The sequence below is a fragment of the Photinus pyralis genome, unplaced genomic scaffold, assembly GCF_008802855.1.
Source record: "Photinus pyralis isolate 1611_PpyrPB1 unplaced genomic scaffold, Ppyr1.3 Ppyr1.4_LG3b, whole genome shotgun sequence".
NCBI lineage: Eukaryota > Metazoa > Arthropoda > Insecta > Coleoptera > Lampyridae > Photinus > Photinus pyralis.
Window position 1 is genome coordinate 26,212,267 of NW_022170510.1, and position 25,252 is coordinate 26,237,518.

Below are 25,252 nucleotides of genomic sequence, written 5' to 3' on the forward strand. Positions count from 1 at the left end.
CCCTCGGGACCCTTGTAATAGTTTTTGAGGGAAAACCAAGGGTGGACGGGCGCAAACAACGATAATCTAGTAGTGATCACCCTTGCTGTTGCACACTTGATCCCCTCTACTGATTAATGCATTGAAAATGCGCTAGTTACGGGCCTTAGGGTGAAAACCTTTTTTATTTTAAATGAATACTCTCTCCCAAGATATTCACATTTACAGTTGTTAGCCCACCGCAAAATATATAAATGACATACCATGTATTTACAGCTTAAATAAATCTTAAAAAAGCACCCATAGGAAAAGAATTATGAACGAATTAACAAAATAAAAACCCACATATATTTGTGTAGCTTGGAATCATAAGAAGTGTATTACTTATAATAGATCATAAAAGTAATCAAGCCCCTGTCCTAACTCCCAAATGGATACGCCAGTGCCCAACTCTTTGGTTAACTCAATTCGTTGATTAATTGACTGCAACGTTGGATAGAAAACCATTTGCTTACCCTCGCTTGTCCTAAAATGTCATTGGGTTCATTTCACTCAACTCAAAGAAGAGGAAGAGTACCTGACTTGAAAGTAATTTTCCTCTGAATTTGAGTCGTAAAGTAGCTGCCCTTTATACTGCTTTAATAAGTCCAAGTACTGATGACCTACAATAGGACCTCCGCCGGTAGCTGTATACGCATTGCCATAAAAATTGAAGCCGGTTAAAATCTTGTCGTGTTTCTTTGGATCTGATGTTAAGAACGAAATGCATTCTTTCACCCACTGTATTGGGGCATTTGGTCCTGGACGTTGTATGTTCGAAAAATCATAAGTCATTAATGAGAAAGCGGTGAGATGATTATATAACGCGCTGTAGTGCTCTCCGTTAAACATGCTCACCCCATCTCTCTGTGGAGGTATCACTAAAATTGTGTCCAATCTCCTTTCCCTCAAATAGTCACCTAGAAAGTTGCATAGAATTACCAAAGTTACCAGCCAACGTACTAATGTTCTTTATTAGCTCTACGAGGACAGATGCGTCACGAAGGCGACTGGCAATTTGTGGCCAAATCTCCAAGACATATCCATCAAATTTCCACTTCTTGGCGGCTTCAGTTATTGTTTTGCTAAAAGCACGTACAGCATCAGCATTTCCCAATAAGTCACTGTAATCGTCATTCGTAAATCCCTCAATTAAAATTCTGGGAACCACTGTAAGCGAATGAGTTACATCAGAAAGTAGGGAACTGTAGATATACTTTTAACTTTAATCCGTGCTCCGGCCTTACGCACGTCGGTCATCCAGTCACGGTCAACATCATGTGTGCCTGTCACTTCGTATTTTAAAGAACCTTTCGGGCGAATTTGTAACCATACGGGGCTGATGTGAGTGAATTTGTTTCCAAACTGCTTTGCGATGTCATATCCATGACTATTCCACTAAAAAGCGAACGGATGAGAACACTGCACTGTTTTGAATGACGTACCGGTGTAACGTATCCTAAAACTATACCATCTATGTTAGCCTCGTCGGTCTCTGCGTAGTAACTTTGGTGATTGCTGATAATGTCATTTGGCGAAGGGCTCTCCGTAATTAAACCTCTTTCCTTTACATTTTTATCAACAGGACCTGCTATTGCCTTCTCTACTTTTTTATTTTCCTTATTGCTCTTTGGAGATTTAGGAGTTAAAGTCGCTCTACTCAAAACTACCATGAAATATGTACAAGCTATTGTGTTTAGTAGCCTCATTTTTACAACAACTGGTGTTTTACTTTTATCACAATCGCAATTCAAACAAATAACCTAAAAATAGGTTAGATATTCAAATTTACCACGTCTTTTGAACATCGTTGCCAAACTGTCAAGTGAACGCGGCAACGTAGTGAAATGCACTGTTGTGGTTTACATAACCTCAAAAAAACGCGTATTATATACGTGATGTTAATTGTACATGAAAACCGCATATCTGGAATATCAAAATGACTACACCACCAGCCGCGTTGGTAAATAGAAATAAGAAGCATTTTTTAGGAGTTCCAGCCCCTCTCGGTTATGTAGCCGGAGTCGGAAGAGGGTAAGTTTCGCTTCGATTTCTTCACCTCTAACTTCCTTATTTATAGGGCGACGGGATTCACCACACGTTCGGATATTGGTCCAGCACGAGATGCTAACGATGTCTCGTGAGTTTGACAAGTTTTGTGTAATCGCATAGCTAATTGGTGTATTGTAGCGATGACCGACATGCTCCACCGGCAGCCAAACGTACAAAGAAGAAAGAGGAGGAAGAGGAAGATAAGGTAGTTTGTATATACAGTTTAGAAACGATGAGCGCTGCTTTTTAATTATAGTTGGCAAAATGAATAAGTTTAAATACTGCTCAACAATCTCTACCAATCTCGTAGTGCTATCTGTTTTTAAAACAACGATACGTTCAAGTAGAATTCACTAATTATTAGTTTTATTCTTAGAAGTGGGATGTCCCTTAAGTCCTAATCAAGGTCCTATTGAAAGAGCCTTTTCGAGTATTAATCATTTTGGTGCTGCCACAGTATTTCTTCTAGAGCTCGCTCTTTTTTATTGATCTGTTGTTTTTACCCAGATGACACTATGTGCGGTTCTTGCTGCCATAAGTCTGCTATCCAGAGCTGGGCAGAATACTTTCAAAAAGTATTTGAATACTAAATACTTTTACGTCGAGCACAAGCGAATACTAGATACAGATACATTGAAAAGTATTCAAATACTTTAAAAAATAAGTATTCGAGTACTTTCAAAAATATTCGAATACTTTCAAAGGTATTCGAATACTTTCAAAAGTATTCTAATACTATCAAAGGTATTCGAATACTATAAAACTCACTCACACTCAAATACATTAACAATTTAAAATAGTATACTAGATAAAAGTCTACTACTTAAAAAATCAAGTTATACTTTGTATGGGGTTTGCTTTATTTATATTTCTATTGTTATATACAAATTTAAGGGGAGTAAAAGCTTATTATTATTATTATTATATAGGAGGTACCTACCAGGACCTTTCTTATACCAGATATATCCTTAAGAATATGTGTACCAGTTTTTAAAGCGTCGTGCACATGATACGTACGCCTTTCTGAAATTAATCCTAGCGATTTTGGGACATATCCATTTTTGACCATCCGTTTGTCCGTGTGCATGATAATTTGTTTAGAAACGTGCGATCGCTTTGAAAATTGGTACACATGGTCTTAACGATATAAGAAAGGTCCCTATTGTTTTTAAGTCACGTAGACTATCGAGTCAAAGAGTTTCACTCCAGGATCGTTTGGTATTCAGTTGTATCGGATTTTTGTATTTGATTTTGTGACAATGGAAACTTTCTCTAAACATTTCTAAATTGTTCTCAAATATTTGAATAACTTAAAAGTACTGCCTTTTTTTGAGGCCGGAAAAAAAAATGTCTGAGATCGACCGGGAAAAAACATTTTCTTATAGAATTTGGCCCGTAGAATCCATAATTTCAAACAGTTTGAAGATTGGGCTACTAGTTCAAAAGTTACAGCCCTTTGAATTTTCTTTCGAAATTGGTTTCTAGTCCCTAACTTTTGATTGAGAGGTCTAATCGAAAAAGTACGAATTGTTTTGGATTCTACGCACCAAAATTAATAAGAAAAAGTGTTTTCCCGAGAAATTTTGGTGTAGTCGATTTTTGGTAAAAAAGAAAGGTTATACACTGCCTTTTTTTTAGGCCCGAAAAAAAAATTGTCTCAGAGCGACCCGGAAAAAAAATGTTCTTATAGAATGTGGCCTGTAGAATCCATAATTTCAAACAGTTCCAAAATTGGGCTGCTAAATCAAAAGTTACAGCCCTTTGAATTTTTTTTCGAAATTGGTTTTTTGTCCATAACTTTTTATTGAGAGGTCTAATCGAAAAAGTACGAATTGTTTTGGATTATACACACCAAAATGAATAAGAAAAATTGTTTTCCCGAGAAATTTTGGAGTAGTCAATTTTTGGTAAAAAAGGAAGGTTAAGTATTCAAATACTATGCGAAGTATTCGAATACTTCTCTAAGTATTCAAATACCTTGTGAAGTATTCGAATACTTTACGAAGTATCCAAATACTTTACGAAGTATTCGAATAACGGGAGATCAAAAATGAGTTGCTGTCGAGTCGCCTTTGGAAGTTTAAGTTAAATACGATTTCCCATGTAAACAAAAACTTCAAAGGTCACTCGACAGCAACCCATTTTTGATCGCATGGTACTAAATATTTGTGAAAGTATTTGAGTTACAAATACAAATACTGCTTCCATAAAAGTATTTAATTACAAAGTATTTGAATACTTTAAAGGATTTGAATACTAAAAAGTATTTACAAAGTCGAATACTGCCCAGCTCTGCTGCTATTACACAAATAATTTCAACAAGGACAGTATTAGGTATGGGAACAACAATTGAAGATCAAGAACAGTATCCCTAACTCCTAATTTTGTTGATTGTGGGGATAATAAGCTTCATCTTTTTCCCAGGGAAATTTTACGCTTCTCTCCAATGTTGACCAACTTGCTAAAATGCCAGTTTTTGACCAAGTTTTCCCTCTTCTAAGAAATAGCAATTGTTTTTAAAATCGTATCAGCTATGCACATCTCACAAATACTAACAGACAAAGCGCCCTTTTGATTGGTCAATTATAATAATATCGAGAGCGGCATGCGCACTCACCACGCACACGCAATGTGCAATGTCTTATTTATGGAGTAATTTAATCGTAATTTCTAGGGTAGGTCTCTAATAAAAGCAAACAAAACTCCATATGCAAAAAAATTTGAACTACATTTTTATGGTATGTCCCTCTAATAAAAGCAAACAAAATGCACGCGCTTAAAATCGTACTGCGCATGCGTAATGGGTAACTTTCTTATTTATGGAGCAATTTGAACCAAATTCTTATGGTAAGCCCCTCTAATTAAAGAAAAAAAATTGTGAATGATATCGAGATTTCTCTCAATATTATTGAGTGTGAGCAGGGGTGATGTAGTCTCATGCGCCATACTAGTCGGCTTTTATGAACCGAATCAAATTTTTTTTCGCCTATTAGGAAATTCCAAAGACACTTAAAAATAAATCCTAAGTACATTCTTGTAATAATAAAAAAATTTACATAAAAAAACAATAAAGTAAACCAATATAAAACGGTAGCTGTTAATAAAAATGCGTCCGTAAGGACCTATCTAGTTTCTGCATAAGAAATAAATAATGTATTCTGTGGGTTTGTGATGTTGGACGGGTCAACATACTTTTTGAAACTACTAATTGTTATAGGGGCGTAAAATTTCATTTAAACGGCGCATAATTAGCGCCTAAGTATAGATTCGTTTAATACACATTAATCGGCTATGACCTCTACAATCATTGGAAATCACTCACAAGGACTTCAAAGATGTGTCTAATGACTTTAGGCGCCGTCTACGAGTAATTTAGTTTTCGAACCGCCCCTCGCCGTCGATTGATCTGCCGCCTAACACCCATAGCATAATGTGGTGGAGCCTCATCTTGTTGAAAGTGTAAATTTCTTTTTTTTTATATTTTCACCTACAGAGGTGTCAAACAAAAAATCGACGTGTGCCTAAATGTGCATTTAAGCGAACCATAAAGACTACTTATTTTGAAGTTACGTGGCTAACTTCAAGTGGGCCAACTAGTCACAAAATGAAAAATCGCTTTACTCACTTGTTTTTATCTCAGGATGATGAAGATTTGAACGATTCAAATTATGACGAATTCAGTGGTTACGGAGGTTCACTTTTTGCCAAAGATCCATATGACAAGGATGACGCCGAAGCTGACGCTATATACGAAGCCATTGACAAACGAATGGACGAGAAGAGAAAAGAATATCGAGAGAAACGGCTAAAGCAGGAGTTGGAAAGGTATCGCCAGGAAAGACCGAAGATACAACAGCAGTTTTCTGATTTGAAACGCGATTTAATTACCGTAAGCGATGACGAGTGGCGGAATGTACCGGAGGTGGGCGATGCAAGAAATCGCAAACAGAGAAATCCAAGGGCGGAAAAGTTTACGCCTCTACCCGATAGTGTGCTAGCACGTAATTTAGGGGGAGAATCCTCTACATCGATTGATCCGACTTCTGGGTTAGCCAGTATGACGCCCGGCGTTGCGACACCTGGTAACGTAGTCCAGCCCTCTATGAGGATCCTTGTTTACTGTAGAATTTAGGTATGCTAACCCCAACCGGTGATATGGATTTACGGAAGATAGGACAGGCTAGAAATACACTTATGAATGTTAAACTGTCACAGGTTAGAACAGTGTAGGTAATTTAAGTATTTTCTGAAGTTCGTTTTAGGTTTCTGATTCTGTGACGGGCCAAACTGTTGTCGATCCTAAGGGGTATCTTACAGATTTGCAATCTATGATCCCGACATATGGCGGAGATATCAATGACATTAAAAAGGCTCGATTGCTATTAAAATCGGTTAGGGAAACAAACCCAAACCATCCGCCTGCCTGGATTGCCACCGCTCGTCTAGAAGAAGTTACAGGTAGGCAATGGCAGATTTACTGATGGTCGCATTTAATTCTTGCAGGCAAAATTCAAGCGGCACGTAATTTAATAATGAAAGGTTGCGAAACTAATGCTCAAAGTGAAGATTTATGGTTGGAAGCTGCCCGTCTGCAACCTCCTGATACGGCTAAAGCTGTTATTGCGCAAGCTGCGCGTCATATACCAACGTCTGTAAGTACAGTAATTGATGTTCAAGGCTGACATTTTTAACAATTGTTCTAAAATACATTCAACAATTCAATGTGTGTTCTATTAGACCATGTCGTAGCTGGAGTTCCGAATCGCTGCGTGTGTGAAACCATCAACATCGCTAATGGGTTTCTTGCATTGTCATGTGTTTTTAGGACTTTCTAGAGGTTTATCCGATTTAGAAATTTGGCTAATAAATTAGTTGCTTACTTTTTCTTGGTAAACCCGATGGCAGTTTTGTGTTATACAACTTTTGGCGCAGAATATACGGAAGTTATGCTTCGATAATATTTATTGTTCATTATGAAACTAACGGATTTCTTATCGGCTACTGTAGCAAAACACAAAGTAACTACCTAATGGAGGCATTTTTAATTTAAGGTAAGAATTTGGATTAAAGCAGCCGATTTGGAATCCGAAACGAAAGCTAAACGTCGCGTATATAGAAAGGCATTAGAGCATATACCCAACTCGGTACGTTTGTGGAAAGCCGCCGTTGAACTGGAAAATCCGGACGACGCCAGGATTCTACTATCGCGTGCCGTCGAGTGTTGCTCGACCGCCGTGGAGTTATGGCTGGCGCTCGCCAAACTGGAGACGTACGAGAACGCGAGGAAGGTCCTGAACAAAGCTCGCGAGAATATTCCGACGGACAAGTCGATATGGACGACGGCCGCGAAACTCGAGGAGGCTCACGGTAATCATCAGATGGTGGAGCGTATCATTGAACGCGCGCTAATGTCTTTGAATTCGAATGGAGTCGAAATTAATCGGGAGCACTGGTTTAAAGAGGCGATAGAGAGTGAGAAGGGAGGACACATTCATTGTTGTCGGGCTATTGTGAAGGCTATTATTGGGAGCGGGGTTGAGCCAGAAGATCAGAAACACACGTGGATGGAAGATGCCGATAATGTATGGTATTTGTATGCCAGGTTTCATTTGTCTCAAATTCGTATTTCAGTGTGTCTCCCAAGGCGCTTACGAATGCGCGCGCTCTGTTTATAGTCACGCTTTAACAGCCTTCCCATCCAAAAAATCTATTTGGTTACGTGCTGCTTACTTGGAAAAAAATCATGGTACCAGGGAAAGTTTAGAAAGTTTACTGCAACGTGCTGTGGCACATTGTCCCAAGAGTGAGGTGCTGTGGTTGATGGGTGCCAAAAGTAAGTGGTTGGCGGGTGATGTGCCAGCGGCGCGAGGCATTCTTTCCCTCGCCTTCCAAGCCAATCCTAACAGTGAAGAAATTTGGCTTGCCGCCGTCAAATTGGAATCGGAAAACAACGAATACGAGCGAGCAAGACGGCTATTGGCAAAAGCGCGAGGTTCCGCTCCTACCCCACGTGTATTAATGAAGAGTGCAAAATTAGAGTGGGCTTTAAATGATCTCAATCCCGCACTCGCACTTCTAGACGACGCTTTAAAGGTTTTCCCTGATTTTCCCAAGCTATGGATGATGATGGGGCAAATTCACGAACACAAGAAAGACGTTTCTAAGGCCTTTGACGCGTACAGCAGTGGTGTAAGTATCATTCTGGTTTTAAACTTCTCTGTTAATTGAACAAGTTTAGATCAAGAAGTGCCCCAATTCGATCCCGCTATGGGTTTTACTGGCGAAATTAGAGGAAAGTCGCGGACTACTAACGAAAGCACGATCAGTTCTGGAAAGAGCACGTCTAAAGAACCCTAAAAATGACTTGCTGTGGTTAGAAGGGATTCGGATTGAGTTGCGCACGGGCGTCAAGGAGATTGCATCGTCCATGATTGCAAAAGCCTTACAAGAGTGTCCTACATCCGGTATATTATGGGCAGAATCGATATTTTTGGAACCGCGTCCACAACGCAAAGCAAAATCGGTAAGTGATGCCTTTCTTGAAAACTGCTAACACACAAATTTAGGTCGACGCCTTAAAGAAATGCGAACACGATCCGCACGTTTTGTTGGCAGTGAGCCGATTATTCTGGTCGGAACGCAAGATAGGCAAGTGTCGCGAATGGTTTCAGAGAACAATAAAAATTGAACCCGATTTGGGCGACGCGTGGGCTAATTGGTTCAGATTTGAGCAGGTACATGGCACTACAGATCAACAAAATGAGGTTAAGCAAAGATGCTTAGCTGCCGAACCGCATCATGGAGAATTGTGGTGTTCAATTTCAAAAAACATAAAGAATTGGTGTTTTAGTACAGAGCAAATACTGCTAGCTGCCGCTAAAAATGTTCCAATTCCGATATAAAAGTGTAATTTAATTTTTAAATAAATGGTATTTTCCTTTTGTATTAGTTATTTTTTGAGATGCATAATAATAATAATTAAATCTTTAGTGCAAAAATGTGCAGAGGTAAATTTTTTATTTCTGGACTGATCTTACCGAAATTTTAACAGAAATACCTGTTAATGAAACCAAATCGATCAATTACATTAAACAATGTAAAAAACTGCTTTCGTGCATGTCCATTAATAAGTTTCTTATTTGTGTACTAATTGTTAAGAAATTAAACAGGATGTGGTACTGACTTCTTACAAAAGCAAATTGAACATCTATGTCAAAAATTTTCCTCTCAAATTATTTAATTAGTCTGGTAGGGTTTTATCTTTAAATACAAAATGATTATATAAATCCTGTGTAAATGTTTATTCGAACTCTTTAACGATCCAGATAAATGTCTCGTACTTAATTGTGATTGATTGTGATCAATTTGTTGATCTGTTTTTTTAGTAGTTTTACCTTACATATAGTATATAGGTAATTAAAACGAAACTCATCTCCACAAGTCAAAACTCCCGTCGCGGGAAAACAGTATATTGAAGGTAACAGCAAAGAGCATCGATCACTAGGTTTTACCTACTTGCAAAGATACGTGTAGGTAGTATTATCTTTGCTACTGTTTTTGTGAGCAAGTCAAACTGAAATACGCAAAACGATATTGTATGCATTTCGGGTCACTCTATACATTATTAAGTCTAATCGAAACACTGCCTTTTTTTGAGCCCCGAAAAAAAATTGTCTCAGATCGACCCGGAAAAAAATTTTCTTATAGAATGTGGCCTGCAGAATCCATAATTTCAAACAGTTCGAAGATTGGGCAACTAGTTCAAAAGTTACAGCCCTTTGAATTTTCTTTCGAAATTGGTTTCTAGTCTATAACTTTTGATTGAGAAGTCTGATCGAAAAAGTACGAATTGTTTTTGATTCTACGCACCAAAATTAATAAGAAAAAGTGTTTTCCCGAGAAATTTTGGTGTAGTCGATTTTTGGTAAAAAAAAGGAAGGTTATACACTGCCTTTTTTTGAGCCCCGAAAAAAAAATTGTCTCAGATCGTATCATGAAACATTATGTCATTGCTAGAATGCTTTATCGCAAGACGATTCTGTTCATTTTTTGGTGCTTTTACAGCTTTCGGTGTAGTAATGAAAAAGACGGTCACCTTCCTATAACTACGATACAAGTCCTAAACGCGTTCTGACGCATTCAACGTGAGATTACACATAAAGTATTGGAGATACAAAAAAAATGTAAATACTCTTTTTTATAGGGAATTTAGTAAACTATATTTTTCATGTAAACTATTTCTTCGTATCAGTAATAGTTGCCGAGACATGGGCAAAAAACTGGAAAAGTGTACCGTTCTTCGAGCGCAACAGATTTTGACAGGGACTTTTAGTATGTTCAATAGAAAGTCCCAATAAATGTGTATACCAAAATTCAGATCTTTACCGATTAATGTTTTTATTTGTCCAAAATTGCGCTAATTTGACTTGACTATATGGGATATTTGGCGTGCTATTTCGAGGTCGAGGTTTAGATAGGAGTCATTGACAAATTTGCCCCACTATAATTACCTCCATATATATCGTCAGCTTCCAGCGGCAAATTTCATTAAAACATATCTGTCTTATAACTCCCTTCATTATTAAATATGTGGAAAATTTACGAAATGAACATTATACTTCATGAAATTCGATTCTCAGCACCTTGAATGTCTTTATACGTCTTCCCTGATCTATACCGACGTATGCTAAAGTGCTAATGCGGAAAATTACAAAATGTTCAGAATCTTCGAGGCTGTAATTCTCAATATTTATGATGCGCAGTCAAAAATCCAATATTCTATCAGCGTTTAAAACAAAGAAGTTTGACAAGTGCCTCGCTAAATTTGACAATATACCTAAACTATTGAGTAACAGGTATTATGAGATCTGGGGAGTTGAGCTATTGATCCTGTAGGTTATGATTCGGAATACGTAATGAATGCGTGTTCGCTATCGGAATTTTTCGTTTCAGCCATCAGTGCCGAGTTTAACGCCTTGAAGATTTTCTAAACCTTATTGATAGGAAATGTAGCCGCAATTGCGGTTTTTTCCCAAACGGAAACGAGCCGCATGTAACGTCGTTGTAAACGATTAGAAAATCAAAATTTAGTGTAAACATTTGGTGTTGCGGAGGCACGCGGGTTAGTGAGTTTAAAGAAAGGGGTAGGTAATATTGCTTGATCGCGTTCGAGCAAGAAATGTGCGTTTTGAAGGAAAATTGCATGACACTGGGAATGGCGTGATACTAAATGTTAAAACTTCTCTTAACTATGGTATATCTTAAGGGATGTAGGAGTATATTGATTTCTTATGACATCACCAGGTTGCTAGGGTACTTGGCGCCGGCGCCTTTATTTGCCAAGGATCGACCCCTGGGCCACCCTTCGTAACGGTGTCGTCCGGTCGCCCAACCCGATGATACGCAGTGTGAAAATGTGTTAATCTTAAAACGGGAAAGCCCGTAAAATTAAGGTAAATATACCGTCGAAATGGGCACGGTGCTGAGTTTTTCTCCGCGCGAACGCCGTCCGGTGTATACGAGCACATCAACTACCGATTTCACCCTAAATAATTTCTCATACGAACAGCTAAACAATGTGAAAAATCGCGAAAACAAATCCAACACTAACTTGACGAACTCAAATTCGAACCACAACCTCCATAATAACAACTGTAACAACATTAATAACAACGATAACGCGAGAATAATCTCGGAGAAAAATGCGCTCGAGAAGAACCTCAAAAAACATTCGCTGTTTATTAACGCGTTATCGTGGAAGAGATTTTCGACTACCAATAACAACAAGAAGAAACTAGACAACAAGAACAAAAATGTTACTGTGTTCCGGCAGCCCTTAGTAGACAACATTCATCCAGTTGTCGATAAGAACAAAAATATACAGCAAAACAAACAGGGCTCCTATTACTCCAACTCGAAGAGTATAGGTACCTCAGCGCTGGCTTTGGATATCGTCCGAGTGAATAATGTTAACAACAACTCAAATCATCACATAAATTGCGACAAAATCAGTAATAAGCAAACCTTACTGTCACACAACTCTGTGAATAGTCAAAATCAGGTAGTCCCCACATCGGTACCCAAGAAAACCGTCATTCAAGCTTCTACGTCCGAACTACTCAAATGTTTGGGAATCTATCTGCATTCGAAATGTTACAGACTGCGAGATTTTCAAGCGGGAGATGCTGTGATGTGGCTCAGAACTGTTGACAGAAGCCTTCTCTTACAAGGATGGCAGGTTTGTCTAGCTAATTGTGCATGCTTATGGGCGACCAAAACTGTATAAGGTTTAGGTCAAGGTTTCCTGTTAATCTATTATAATATTATTGCACACGTCAGGCGCTGGACAATTATTTCAGTAGGCAGTTCTCCTACATACCTCCGATGTAAGCTCGTCCAGCTAACGAAATTATTTCTTATTATCTTCGCGGCCTTTCATTCCTAGAAGCGAATTGGTCCGCTGCATTTTCCCACGATCGATGCCTGGCTACGCGGCGCCCGACGTCGACGTCTGCTCCAAAACAGTATTATACGTGTGCTCTTATTACCCCTTTTAGTTTCGCCATGTTTACTAATAAAAAATGTACCGTCTGCCGCATCAGTTCGAGGAAGCCTGCAGACATTTAACTTGGTAGGCAATTAGATTTCCCCCACGTGGAATATTAGTCTCAAAGGGAACTAGGGGTAGTAACACCCATTCCCTCTGATGCCATTAACGAAAAGATTAATGAATTGCTGTATCGCAATAATAAATTAAAATCCTTTTCCCTCGAAATATCAGACATTTTGATCCCTTAGCACTTTATCTCTGTATATCGATCAAAAAGCCTACTTTCAAAGTAGGTAATTACTGTGACCTGTTCCAATTTTTCTACACGGAAATATTTCAATGTGTTTCTTTTTAGGACGTGGCTTTTATAAATCCGGCAAATGTTGTCTTCGTGTACATGTTGGTGCGGGATTTAGTGGAAGAGAGCGTCGAATGTGAGCAAGATCTTCAAGCGGTCGTTTTAACTTGCCTCTATTTGTCTTATTCGTATATGGGTAACGAAATATCGTATCCGCTGAAACCGTTCCTCGTCGAGGACTCCAAAGAGAAGTTTTGGGACCGGTGTTTAGACATAGTGAACAGACTCTCTTCAAATATGCTACGCATCAACGCCGAGCCTGGTTATTTCACCGAGATTTTTACGGAACTTAAAGCGTGCGGTATAACGAACTCTATTAGCAACAATATGGCCACTATGGCATGTCAAACAGTACCTGTCGTATCTTGTAACACCGGAACAACGGCCGCTTGACGAAAAGAAATAACCGTAGTTAAACTTACTTTAGCCGAAACTCCGACGGTAGTACCTTGTCAAGTTTAAGGTGGGTTTTATCTTAACACAGATAAACGAGCGCAGATATTCGATAATACAGGGTGATTTCGATTCAATTCAAATTACTTTGTATTATCGTATAGGAATATACTTTAAAAGAACTGTGTTCATTTAGGAGTGCTTTATAGCTGAGTATTTGCGAGTGTGTGTTTCATTTTCATATTTCCACTTCCGAAAACGTAGAACTGTAAAAAGGGTGTGAATTGTGGGTAGGAAATTTAGTGGTAAAGTTGTTGATGCCGCATTTTTAGTAAAAAAAGAAATGGTTGTAAAATTTTGATAAAAATTTTATGGCGGGAAACATATAGGTATAATTTTTGTGAAATTTTCTGTTAATTATTATTATAGGTGAGCCGGGGGTGTGCAATTTAGTAAATATACTTCTGTAGGTACCAGGAATAGTAATAGGTACTTACTCGATTACTTAGATACTGTAGCTGATAGCAAAAAAATTAGCCCCAATGACTTGTATGTTGGGGGTACAAATTTTTACGTTTGGTGATATTTTCTAGACGGTACTTAAGTGATCATTTTTTGTCGGCATGGCGTTATAAAAATTCATTAAGGGTTGGTCTTTCATGTTACAATTAAATTTATCTGATAAATGTCTGCTATAGAGTTTGACTGGCAATATGAAAGGCTAGTCATTAATATTCAAAGGAGTGTGAGTAGTAATAATTATTTCGTATGTAAGGGCGAGTGATTTTAGTTGTTTAGGATAAATGTTGATTTGTGCTTATTTGTTGTTATGTTGAAAAGAAAAGACTGGCTTGTTTTCATTGTATAATTGTTACGAATATGTTTAGATGTTGTTTTTGTCATTGGTAAATATTTTTGTAAACGTTGTGTTAACTCAACAAGGTGCCCCTGTATTAAACTAAGAAGTTCTTATTTACTCAAATTGGTACGTGATTGATATTGTGAAAATGAACTTGTTCGACTGGTTATTGTTGGTATAATTACATGTAAGAATAAAATTATACTTTTTCTTTTATTCTAAATTAAAAATACCTACTATAAGTGCGTGTAGGTACCGAGGTAGGTACCTTATACCTAAAGGGTATAAAACCATAAAAATCCATGATCTGAATAAGTTTGTATCATTTTCTTGAAACAAATAAAATGAAGCAACGTTATTTTTTACTTTTGTCTTTAGCCAAAGTAATTTACCCACCCCTAAATTCGCATTTCGAAATAAGAGGAACATGATTTCATACAGTAAATGAATAAAATGTAAACAATCCTTGATTTTCTTAAATTAGCGCACCACCTGCAGTTGATGGTAATAAATGCACCACCCTTAGGGGCAAGTTTTTAATGGTTCAATAATCCTATCGGAGAAATAACCTTGTATTAGTGAATATATGATTCCATGGAAAGTAATTGACAGATAGATGGACAGTAACACGAAAAACTGTCCCTATAAGGGTCAATAAGGTAACTCCTATACATAGTGTGCGCTCTTAATGGTAAATCAGCCATAAATTCAGGATCTTGAACTCTTAGCTTTCTAGCCCTAAACGTACTACTCTTTCTAGCGACACCAATTTGGAATCTGCGCTGTTTTCATAATAAATCCAAAGCCAGAGCTGCAGATGCATCAAGACGTGTGGAAAAAATGTACCTAGCTACAAAAAAGTAGGCCTCAATTGGGGTGCTCTGCAGTACCGTGACAATCGAAACAGATCTCTCAAATATCATTGGGGACGGACCATCCGACATTGAAGTAGAACTGGGCTTGGAAATCTCCCAGATTATTGAGACTACGAGTATTTCCAGAAAGTGTGGACAAAGAGGACGAAGGTATGTAACATTTCCTTCCCCAAAAAACAACATTACACACTTGGAGCATAAATGTAGAATGAAAGCCGGCCCGCGGGTCTTGTGCGTGATTAGATGGGCAGAGACGCGCGTCTATGGGGTGAAACAACTTGTTCACCAGTGGGATACTCTACAATAAGTGGAGGTGCCCATATTAACTATTGGGCAGTGTAAAAAAATCTTGACGATTAATGTCCGCATGCACAGATTTTTTTTTAAATTTTAACCACAGATGCTTGTCTAGTAAAGACAAGCATATCGCATATTGTAAAAATCAGATGTGCGCATGCGGAAACTGCGCAATCTCATCTTTCTTATTTATGGATATATTTTTTTGAAATTTTAACCTCAGCTGCTTCTAGTAGACAAACATATCGCATATTTTAAACGTCAGTTTACAGAGGTGTGCGGGTGGTATATAGCCACAGCAATTTTTTTCATTTACTTTCCCTAAGGTACACCGAGTTCAGGATTATATTTGTCTTTGACGCGCTCTAATGATGAAACGCTTCATTTCTGAAATATCAGCCAAAAACTGAGAAAAAAACTGAAATTATGGTAAAAAGTGCACAACAAAACAATGTTCCGGGTCAAGTTTTTGCCTGCAAACGGCCGCTTTTCTAAATCCGCTTTATACGCGGTTTATTAAATTTTGTATATCCTCCACCTATCAATTCTCCAAATTTACGATGGAAAATGCCAAATTTGGATGCTTTATGATCATGACGGGATGGCCTTACAAAATTGAAATTTGCGCTCTTAATGGTAAACTGTAGTAAACTCAAACATTTGACTTTAGAAGACCATAAATGTTGCAATAACTTTAAGAATTATGACTCCAGTGGAACCATTTCAACATTCCTAAATTTGTATGGCAACCACTTCATGATTTTCTCAATTTACGATGAAAAATGCAAATCATAATTTGGTATGACTAGGCAAGAGCTGGACTATGGCAATAACCTCAGGGAACATGCTGCACTTGTTCGGCACGGGTCTAAAAGGGGTTCCCGCACTCACACCCATTCTAGCAGTGACGAGACCAGTGGTTTCCTACTGGCCGTAAGTATTTTGGGACAAATTGCTTGTCACGCTATCAAAAGGCCCTGTTGCCTAGGACGTAAGTCCTTGCGCAGCACTTGGTCCTTCCACACAAAGAGGATGGTTAGGTACCAGCGGGAACCACGTGGAGGTAGTTGCTCGAAACTATGGCTCTTGCCTACCTAATCGTGTGCACCACTATGATAGGAGGACTTACACGTAAGTTCTTTGGTTCATTTACCTCGCGTTACCGTAAGGAATCGACAAAGAGAGTCATAGTTACTCCCGCTTTGTTACCATTATGAGTATGCCGAACTCATGCACAGGTGAGCAAGGTTGTATTTTGAAGTTGATTAGGTACCTACTTTAAAAGTGAAAAAGAAGCAGCTGGAACTTTATTGCCCGTAAGTGCAGTATTATGCTTGCCAAGAGAGTGCCTGTACCAGAACATCTAATGGCTGTCTACAATCGTATGTTTTTCATATTAAACCAGACAATTGTGTACCGGTATTCTCTCCTGGAAAGTACTATATATGAAGCAATTCCCGAATTTTCTGTAATCATATACTTAATCGCAGGGCAGTATCCTTTTCGACTGAAGGTACAAACAATTGGCATAGGATGGGATAAAGTCTGGTTCATACCACGGACTTTTCCCACATGAAATACATGAACATTAGTCTGGGAATAGGAAAAAACATATCAGGATCAGATACCTTAAAAGTAATTCTCACCTTTGTTAGTCTGATAACAATGAACGATAGTGATACATTAATAAATAAGTTTTTTCACTACTAGCGTCTGATGACATGATTATTAACCCTTTTTCCACTTGTAAAGTAGGCTTTCTCGGCATTTGTTCAAAGTGGTTAATAATTTTTTATTATTAACTAGTAGTCAATAATGAGAACTGTCACGCTGTCACTTTTAGAAAACACAACCCGAAATTTCGCCCAATGAACGTTTAGACAAGTTCTCTAAAACGAATAATTGCCACCATTCGCAATTTCCAGAGAAATTACATACCTAAAATTATCACATTTGAAAAAATTCGAACGAAATTACTCTTTGAAAAATCTCAATGACAGAACAAAATACGGCCTGTTTGACTTGTACTTCCACGTACTTGATTGACATGTTAAATTAAAAAACAAACAATTCTGTCCAACCGTTAACTCTCTTATCAATATAATATGTTAATTTAGAGGATTTCAAGTGCTAGTAGTGAAAAAATAGTATATATACCACGGTAGAGAAGTCTATTATTGCCTTCGCACCTTACACCCCTCGGCGCAAGCGCCTCGAGATGTAATCTTGGTGCTCAGGCAATAATAGTGGACTTCTCTACCTTGGTATATAATGTACTATTATTTTATAGCAGATGTTAAATTGTTTTGAATGAGTAATGCAAAGTCGATGTTTAACCGCAAGGGTAGATAAAGTGAAACAGATGATTGTGCATTCTAATGACATCTGTCATTCTCATTTCAAATGGGACGTGAAGCATGAAATGAAATGAAGGTCAGGTTCAGAACATAATACAATGCCAGGTCTATGGCAACGACTGCAGCGGCAGAACCTACGCTTGCTATTTTTAAGATCTAAATTAAATTCAGAATTGCCAGAAGGTTTACAATGATTTATATAGTTTCTGCTATAAACTAAGGTTTGTATTATTCACGACAACCACACGTGAAAGCCTTAATTTTGCTGACGTCAGATAGTGTGTTGAAATATTCACCAGTGAAACAAAGTATACATATAACGAAAATAAAATACAAAACAGCATACAGTATGACCTACTAAAATATAATACTAGAGGGCATTTAAAAAATGATTAAAAAAAGTTGCAGGCAATCTCGAACAAAAAAATGTATTTGTATTTTAATTGGGAAATATGTCAAATATATTTAAGTTTCGCATATAAATGCATGTAATGTTAGAACACATTCATGTCACAAGTAATTATATGATACAATTAACTTGTAAATAAGACTAATTAAGAAGAGGTCATCTGTTAATATCATGAATCACTTCATATAGCCCTCGACGGAAAATAACAATGAATATGTTTTCGAGCTTTATTTTATATTATAATGATACATCAAGTAACTTAACATATGCCTGGACAACTTACGATGGAATTGAAATGAAAAGGTAATTTAAATCTTTACTAAGGTATCCAGGCAGACTACGAAATTGCCGTTTATTAACCTATGAGACTTAGTCTCTCAGCCCATTATCTACAAAGTGAAGATTCACGTTCACATTTCGCTACACATACAAAATTACAATAAAACTTGAACAAAAAGTAATTTTGGCGAGATAAAATCCGTTAACAAAGTATAACAGCGTCAAATGGAGCAAAAAAAAAACTGGCCAAAGCCATAAAACTTGTTTTCTTGGATAAGAGTTGTTAATAACGAAACAAATTAAAAAAAGTACTTACAAACTAAGACAGGACCACCACAACACAAACATGCACAATTCGGATGTATAACGCAAAACTTATGATTCAAGGTTCCTTTGTAGACGTTCGATAATAAAAACGAAATTCCATTATCCGTAACTGGCACTTAACTAAATATTTACAAAAATAAGTCTAATATTCTTAAAACATACATGTAGTTACATTGGTGTAACGCCTGAGCACTTACATTATTCTATTTGTAAAACAATCCGCGTTACGTGTATTTGATGCACTGTCCTAATACTTAAACTAAATGAAGAGTTCGTCGTTAACTAAAATAAAGACGCTCTTGGAGCGCCCAAGCGTAAGGAATGACAGTGGCACGAAATACACATATCCACGACCTTGAACTACCTGTAAAGCTATAATTCAGGAAGCTGTGCTACGAGAATATGTGGTTAGAAGACTGAGTTACAATTATTTACAGCTTATGGCATTGTCTAAATGGCAGCAATTATCTCTACCTGTGCGACCGCCGCGGTATTCTCACTTCTGCCTTTTTTGGAGATCAAGGTAGTCAAACCTTATATCACATTACCAAATCGGAATCATCGTCGATTCGAACATGACAAAAGCCACCCGTAGAAGACTTTGAAAATTTTAATACAGAAGAATTGAAAGTTTTCAATTATCGGTAAAGGAAATTAGTTCACAAATCCGTCCGTTTAAGAACACACACTTTCTTTATATTTGGTAATTTTTCTACTAGACAGCAAATATTAATTAAAAGTCGTTTATGCGTCACTAATCACTGCACAGAATGTTCCGTATTGTATTATCTACGATCTCTATACAAAAGATAAGTCTGCAAAGGTTGTGGAAGATTCAAACTGGAAACTCTCTCTTCTATATTCGCTTTTCCTATACGCTGTCGGATGATGCGCCTACACAGGTCGGTTAACGGAAGAGGTTCGGCTAAAAAAAATTAAACAACAATTAATTTACTTATTTACAATTAAAATAATTCTAGACTAAACCATAGTAAGTTTTGATGAATTTTACCAATTGTTTTAACCTATAGCTAAACAAAAGAATGATATTTTTTAATATGTACGTCTGCTTGATTGTTATTTATAATAATTTTGAGTAATTAAACAAACTCAGTTTTTTGAAAATCCATGAAACAAAAAGCTATAACATTGTTTCGACGAGTACATTTAACCCTCCTTCCCAATGTGTGGGATAATTTAAAATTTCAGTAAAAATCTCTTTGTAGGGCCTTCTTCTAATAGTATGAAACTAAAATAATTTCAAGCATTTTCTCTTGGCTTGCGTTGGTTTCTTGCCATTTATTTAAATACACAACTGGTGCTCAAATAATAATTGTCAAATTTGTTCTTTACACTGCAGGTGACAACAATTTGAGCATTGGCTGAATTTGTTGCCAATTATAAATAACGAAAATAAGACAGGAAATGAATACACGGCCAGCAGTGGAAGGTTTGATACAATATGCATAAAGTAGGATTTTCCTTTGACAAAACATAGGTTCTTGATGCAGAGTTGGGCGTTATTTAAAAAATAACCAAAAACTTTAGTGAAAAGGTTTTTGTTGTTTTCAGGCTACCTGTCAATCGAAATTGTGGTAGTTTACGTTTACATTGCGACATGACCAATTTGACAACTTTTTACTAGTGGTCGAACGATACCGATATTGGTATATCGGCATATAGGCAATTATTGTCGATTATCGGTATCGTATCGTATCGGCAAGGTAATTGCGCCGATATATCGGCAAACAATTTTTTTAGCTGTTTTAACTCTTCAGTGCATAAATGAAATACTTTATTAAAGAAAATAAAATGTTTTATTTTAAAGTTAACATTTTTACTAAAAAAGTTAAAAAAAAACAACAAAAAATATACCTAATATAGCAGGTTCTAAATACAGTATATACTTAATACTTAAAATTTAACTTTTTGATATTATGATGCAAAAACACTAACATTTCAGCCCTATCTGCATTTAGTCTATTTCTTTTAGGCTCGTAAATATTACCCAATTCACTAAAAAGTTGTTCACATTTTTTTTTCAAACTTCCTTTACGTCCACCTTGTTAGTAAAAGATCGCGACATAGACAACCTGTTACAAATAACTACCGAAACATTTTTTAGTAATTGGTCCATAGAATTCATTGATGTAATACTTTCATTGATTGCATGATGCTATGTAAACATACTAAATGATGACGTCATAATACACAGATGACGTGCACGCAAACTAAGGAAAATTCTACTACATAAATAATTTGTTGCTCCAATAATTATATCAATTGTTCTCTACTGTACTGGTGCTAAAAATTGTACATAGCCAAATTTGTTCTAACTATAAACAATGAAAATAGGCGGCGCCTATTGAACAACAAAACCACCACAAATTAGCACATACTTGCACTAATTATTTGAACTCCAGTTGTTCGGAACATTGAAATATACGCTATTATTACTATTAATGCCTTTACGAACATTGTTAAAAAGAGTTAAAAAATTGAAATAATGCAAATGCCCGAGAGAAAGCAAAGTTAAAAACTGTGGTTGTGGAGTTTCAAAGATGAAACCAACCTACATTTAAAACCTTGGGGACCATCAAGGCTACTAAAGCATTGTTGAGACACTTAATTACACAACAATAAACAATCCCCACCTCTCATTAATATTTTTTGCATATTTATTACGTTGCTACAAGATATCATCCAAAGCAATTAATTGTAAAAGTTTACGAGTTAGAAGGTAACAGGATATTTTAAAATTCAAATGAACAAGAGAACCATAATTTAATTAACGGTTGTAAATTGTCATTTAGGAAGTAATTAGTGAACAAAAAAAGACAAAAGAATACTTACGATCAAGGCCACCGATATATTTCATAGTAATTTCGCAGTGACCCCAAACTGCACTGACTATTGGATACAGTTTGCGACCCTTAAGTCCACGGAATGCAACTCCTAAATACTGACCATCGACCATAAAACTTAACGTCCCTTCGTCCATATCTAAGACTACCACAAACTTGTCGGGTACTATAAAGGTTTCGTCCGGTTTGAGAAGGGCTGGATATGTAACTCCGGCGTAATTCTTCGAGTCGTGGTACAATTTGTTTCGACCTAAATCCCATCCCCACGAGCTGTCGGTGCTGCCAACTAAACTTTGGTAACCTACAGAGTGAAGGGGTGCTTCGGAAGTTGCGACACCTACGACGGCGTGCGTTCCTCGTTGCCTTGTCGACCAAGATACTTCCCACGCATGTAGCCCTTTTGTAAATCCTATTTTACCTCTAATACAATCTGTACTTTGTGCAACTGGGTGTCTATGGAAGGTTAACTTGTCGTCTTCTTTCACGAAAATGTTTAACGATCGATCATCCGCATTCCAACTGTATTTTAACTGTGTTTCCCTGAGTGCTGGTGGCATGTCCAGTAACATGTCGAGCCGTGCTGGCCGCTGAAATTCCTACACATCAAAAAAACTCATAAAACGGCCCTAACTACTACAAAATATTCACACTATCTCGAGTTAATTCATTCAAATAGTGATCGAATATCGTTGCGTACTTGTTCTGCTTACCTGAGCGAGTTCCCGTGGTATAACGGGTTTGTACGGTGCGGCCGCATCTCGGCTAACTGACTTAACTCCTCCAGAAACTTTCTGGCCCATGCTCATACCACGGGCCCTTCGGCGGCCCGTCTTGCACGGCACCACGGCTGCCTTATATGCTCGCCGCACTTCGCACAATCTACCGCTGCCCGCTCCACTTGTATTCCTTACTGTGCTACTGCGAAAACCACTCCTATACCTGTAAAAATAGATAATCCCATCAGTCTTATGGTCAAGAAATTATGGATTTGATTTTAATTGGACACCAAACTTAGCCTTTTGCGTATATTTATCGTACAGTAAAAGTGCGAATTTGTAAAAATAAAATCCTCTTTTTTCCAGTTCCCGTTTTCGAAAGTGTTTTACTACATGACAAACCTTCGCGGGCATACGTAATGGATAGGTTTGACCTCTCGCCTCAAGTCGGCGGTATAGATTCTTCTAGGGCCGTAGTAGTACTCGCTTTGGCGCCATCTAAGTCATATTGCGATTTAAAATGGACGAGAAAGGGGAAAGTTTGTTGCTTAAACCTAATGCGATTGATTGGTGATTGGCGAAGAGATGGACTGAGGAAAGAACGGAGACGCCCCACCCCCTCATGTTGGAGGCAGACGTTCAAACAGAACCAACCGCTATGGCCCAGGAAAAAGACGATCCAACGCCAACGGGTATCCTAAAAAGTAACATTTGTGAGCGGTCCAAGCGAGAAGACTTCAAATACCAGTAAACATGGACTATGATAGCGGCAAACAGAGAATGGGTCTGTCTCGAAACATGGTGGAGGCAGGATTCAAAAACAAATACATCCATATCGATATCCACGCCCCATTTGGTACCTTCGAGAGCGCAGCGCGGAGCAGAATCAGGGAAACGATCATTGTGGAACCAGGCCAGGAGACGAGTTGCAGCGAAATATTAAGGAAGTTAAAAGAGGGGTTGAAGAAGGTATCCACAATGTAAGAAACACACAAAAGGGCAAAGACCGGAAACAATAATGCACTGGTCGACAAGATCAAGGAAAAGGTGACCGCAGTGATGGAGGGTAGGAAGGTGAGATCCACTGTCACCACCACTTACAACATGTACTTTATAAGAGTTTAGAAATTGAAAAGTGTTATAGGTGCTGGGGTTAAGGGCACAGGGCAAAGGATTGTCAGAAACCAGATAGAACGAAGGCATGTCGAATTTGCGCGCAGGAAGACCAAATAGTTTCCAAATATAATGGTGAACAGTATTATGAATTGTGGGAAGAGAAGGGATACTAAACCATAGCAGGAAGGTGCCCGCACTTCAAGGAAGTACTAAGAATGGAAAAGAAGAAGCAGAGACTGCTCATACAAGCATATTGCGACAAAGAGGAAGAGAGAACCAAGCATGCAACTAACAAGGTCCCACAAGACCAGGAGGCAAGAGAAGATAACAATGCTGAATAACAATCTAACAACTGATCCCACTCGGATGAGGGTACAGTGGTAACATCAATACTACGCTAACTGCTCACGACGTGGTGGAAGACTATTCCCAGGAAAACGGGACCAATTGTAGATCCTATCGCTCGAAGTCGACGGTTTGATCAAAAAGACACGACATTGGAAAATTTATTAAACTGTCATTGTAATATTAGTTTTTTTTTAAGTCTGGCCAGATCGTTATCGGAATTAATTGGATTTATTTATTAACAACGCCATGTGTGAGATAACGAAGCGGTGTTTCGAGTACGAGACTGAATGGACGAGTGAGGGTGGCTTGACCTTTACGTAGGAAGAATAGAGGAAAAACGAGGCCTAAGCCGGCTAGGTCTCGACGTAAACCTGTTCGATTAAAAGATTTTCTTGAGATCCTTTCAATTGTTTTTTTATTTGTCCGTTTTGTAAACTGGATGTGTTTATGATCAAAAAACGTGTTGTTAACTTTAATGAGTGAAGCTACAGATTGCTATAAATGTACACATCTACCCATGGAGATTTCAAAATACATACATTTTCATTTATGTAAAAATTTACAGATCTTTTTGGATATTTCCTCTGAAGTTGCTTCAATATCGAGATAAACTAAGGGTAGGTACACTAAGTACATCCCAATGCATTAGGTTTTGTGAAAAACGCCAAAAGGATCAGGAAATCTATCTAAATGCTTTCTATAGCAATGGAAAACGCTAAGGAAGCCTCTTGGGAAGCCTGCACACTGAGCGATTGCGGCAGCGGCTGCTCAGCGGCGCTGCTGCCGTCGCAACCTTTCACATTATTATTATGGTCGGTGTTTCTTGTGAGAACTCAGGTCTAGCCTGGTTAACTAATCGCACGGATTAAAATCAAGTAACGATTAGTGTCTGTGTCTGTGTCTAGTGAAGTTATGTAGGGTTCTAAAGAAAAATAAAAATTAAAAATTATCAAAGTCCTCGTTTGAGATCGAAGGGACTTCAGCGCATTTTTGTGTGGCAGATCAGTATTCTATTAGCCACTTTCGATTCAACCATCAATAACGGATCTTGTCGAAGGCTACTACATTCACTAACCGCTTCCCACTTTCCTCGTGCACCCGCAATTCGCTTTTAAAGATTTGACTCCACCATCAGGAAGATCGTGTCGGGGGCTAACACATTCCCTTTGACGGTACCTCCTTCCGACGTCCCGTTCACCCGCAATTCGCGTTTGAAGATTTGACTCCACCATCAGGAAGATCGTGTCGGGGGCTACCACATTTCCTTTGACGGTCCCCCCTTCCGACGTCCCGTTCACCCGCAATTCGCGATTGAAGATTTGACTCCACCATCAGTGAGATCGTGTCGCGGGCTACCACATTTCCTTTGACGGTACCCCCTTCCGACGTCCCGTTCACCCGCAATTCGCGTTTGAAGATTTGACTCCACCATCAG

At 38.0% G+C, this 25,252-nt stretch overlaps 4 protein-coding genes across 5 annotated transcripts; 2 read left to right on the plus strand and 2 right to left on the minus strand.

Annotated features, from left to right (window-relative positions):
• Nucleotides 1-304: 304 nt before the first annotated feature.
• On the minus strand, nucleotides 305-1,824 carry LOC116167308 (chitinase domain-containing protein 1). The gene is made up of 5 exons (XM_031482646.1): nucleotides 1,464-1,824; nucleotides 1,236-1,416; nucleotides 982-1,188; nucleotides 557-938; nucleotides 305-505 (listed from the first exon to the last, which is right to left on the minus strand). The coding sequence occupies exons 1-5, from the start codon at nucleotides 1,725-1,727 to the stop codon at nucleotides 364-366; spliced, it is 1,176 nt and encodes a 391-aa protein (XP_031338506.1). The 5' UTR covers nucleotides 1,728-1,824; the 3' UTR covers nucleotides 305-363.
• A 38-nt stretch (nucleotides 1,825-1,862) lies between these two features.
• On the plus strand, nucleotides 1,863-9,013 carry LOC116167307 (pre-mRNA-processing factor 6). The gene is made up of 11 exons (XM_031482645.1): nucleotides 1,863-2,052; nucleotides 2,099-2,158; nucleotides 2,209-2,275; nucleotides 5,711-6,152; nucleotides 6,203-6,285; nucleotides 6,333-6,528; nucleotides 6,574-6,722; nucleotides 7,122-7,652; nucleotides 7,702-8,259; nucleotides 8,309-8,593; nucleotides 8,637-9,013. Exons 1-11 carry the CDS (start codon nucleotides 1,958-1,960, stop codon nucleotides 8,970-8,972), a joined length of 2,802 nt encoding a protein of 933 aa, XP_031338505.1. The 5' UTR covers nucleotides 1,863-1,957; the 3' UTR covers nucleotides 8,973-9,013.
• Nucleotides 9,014-11,057: 2,044 nt separating this feature from the next.
• Nucleotides 11,058-14,587, plus strand: LOC116167420 (cyclin-dependent kinase 5 activator 1-like). Its single transcript, XM_031482783.1, has 2 exons — nucleotides 11,058-12,307; nucleotides 12,975-14,587. The coding sequence occupies exons 1-2, from the start codon at nucleotides 11,540-11,542 to the stop codon at nucleotides 13,368-13,370; spliced, it is 1,164 nt and encodes a 387-aa protein (XP_031338643.1). The 5' UTR covers nucleotides 11,058-11,539; the 3' UTR covers nucleotides 13,371-14,587.
• Nucleotides 14,588-18,380: 3,793 nt separating this feature from the next.
• Nucleotides 18,381-22,601, minus strand: LOC116166844 (protein gustavus-like). 2 transcript variants are annotated; one of them, XM_031482016.1, is made up of 3 exons: nucleotides 22,348-22,601; nucleotides 21,627-22,233; nucleotides 18,381-19,698 (listed from the first exon to the last, which is right to left on the minus strand). In XM_031482016.1, exons 1-3 carry the CDS (start codon nucleotides 22,441-22,443, stop codon nucleotides 19,559-19,561), a joined length of 843 nt encoding a protein of 280 aa, XP_031337876.1. In that variant the 5' UTR covers nucleotides 22,444-22,601; the 3' UTR covers nucleotides 18,381-19,558. The 2 variants fall into 2 exon arrangements, with proteins under 2 accessions (XP_031337876.1, XP_031337877.1); XM_031482017.1 differs by having other exon boundaries at nucleotides 21,627-22,224; nucleotides 22,348-22,600.
• Nucleotides 22,602-25,252: the final 2,651 nt, after the last annotated feature.

What these genes read in the sequence shown, in the direction of transcription:
- LOC116167308 (XM_031482646.1), bottom strand. Translation starts at nt 1,727, where the DNA reads ATGAGGCTACTAAACACAATAGCTTGTACATATTTCATGGTAGTTTTG. An exon ending in TTTTAGGATACGTTACACCG is followed by an intron (nt 1,417 to 1,463) that starts GTACGTCATTCA and finishes TTCGCTTTTTAG; the next exon opens with TGGAATAGTCATGGATATGA. An exon ending in GAAAATTACTTTCAAGTCAG is followed by an intron (nt 506 to 556) that starts GTACTCTTCCTC and finishes ATGACATTTTAG; the next exon opens with GACAAGCGAGGGTAAGCAAA.
- LOC116167307 (XM_031482645.1), top strand. Translation starts at nt 1,958, where the DNA reads ATGACTACACCACCAGCCGCGTTGGTAAATAGAAATAAGAAGCATTTT. An exon ending in TCGTCTAGAAGAAGTTACAG is followed by an intron (nt 6,529 to 6,573) that starts GTAGGCAATGGC and finishes TAATTCTTGCAG; the next exon opens with GCAAAATTCAAGCGGCACGT. An exon ending in CACAACGCAAAGCAAAATCG is followed by an intron (nt 8,594 to 8,636) that starts GTAAGTGATGCC and finishes ACACAAATTTAG; the next exon opens with GTCGACGCCTTAAAGAAATG.
- LOC116167420 (XM_031482783.1), top strand. Translation starts at nt 11,540, where the DNA reads ATGGGCACGGTGCTGAGTTTTTCTCCGCGCGAACGCCGTCCGGTGTAT. An exon ending in TTCTCTTACAAGGATGGCAG is followed by an intron (nt 12,308 to 12,974) that starts GTTTGTCTAGCT and finishes GTTTCTTTTTAG; the next exon opens with GACGTGGCTTTTATAAATCC.
- LOC116166844 (XM_031482016.1), bottom strand. Translation starts at nt 22,443, where the DNA reads ATGAGCATGGGCCAGAAAGTTTCTGGAGGAGTTAAGTCAGTTAGCCGA. An exon ending in TACCACGGGAACTCGCTCAG is followed by an intron (nt 22,234 to 22,347) that starts GTAAGCAGAACA and finishes TTTGATGTGTAG; the next exon opens with GAATTTCAGCGGCCAGCACG. An exon ending in ATATATCGGTGGCCTTGATC is followed by an intron (nt 19,699 to 21,626) that starts GTAAGTATTCTT and finishes AATTTTTTTTAG; the next exon opens with CCGAACCTCTTCCGTTAACC.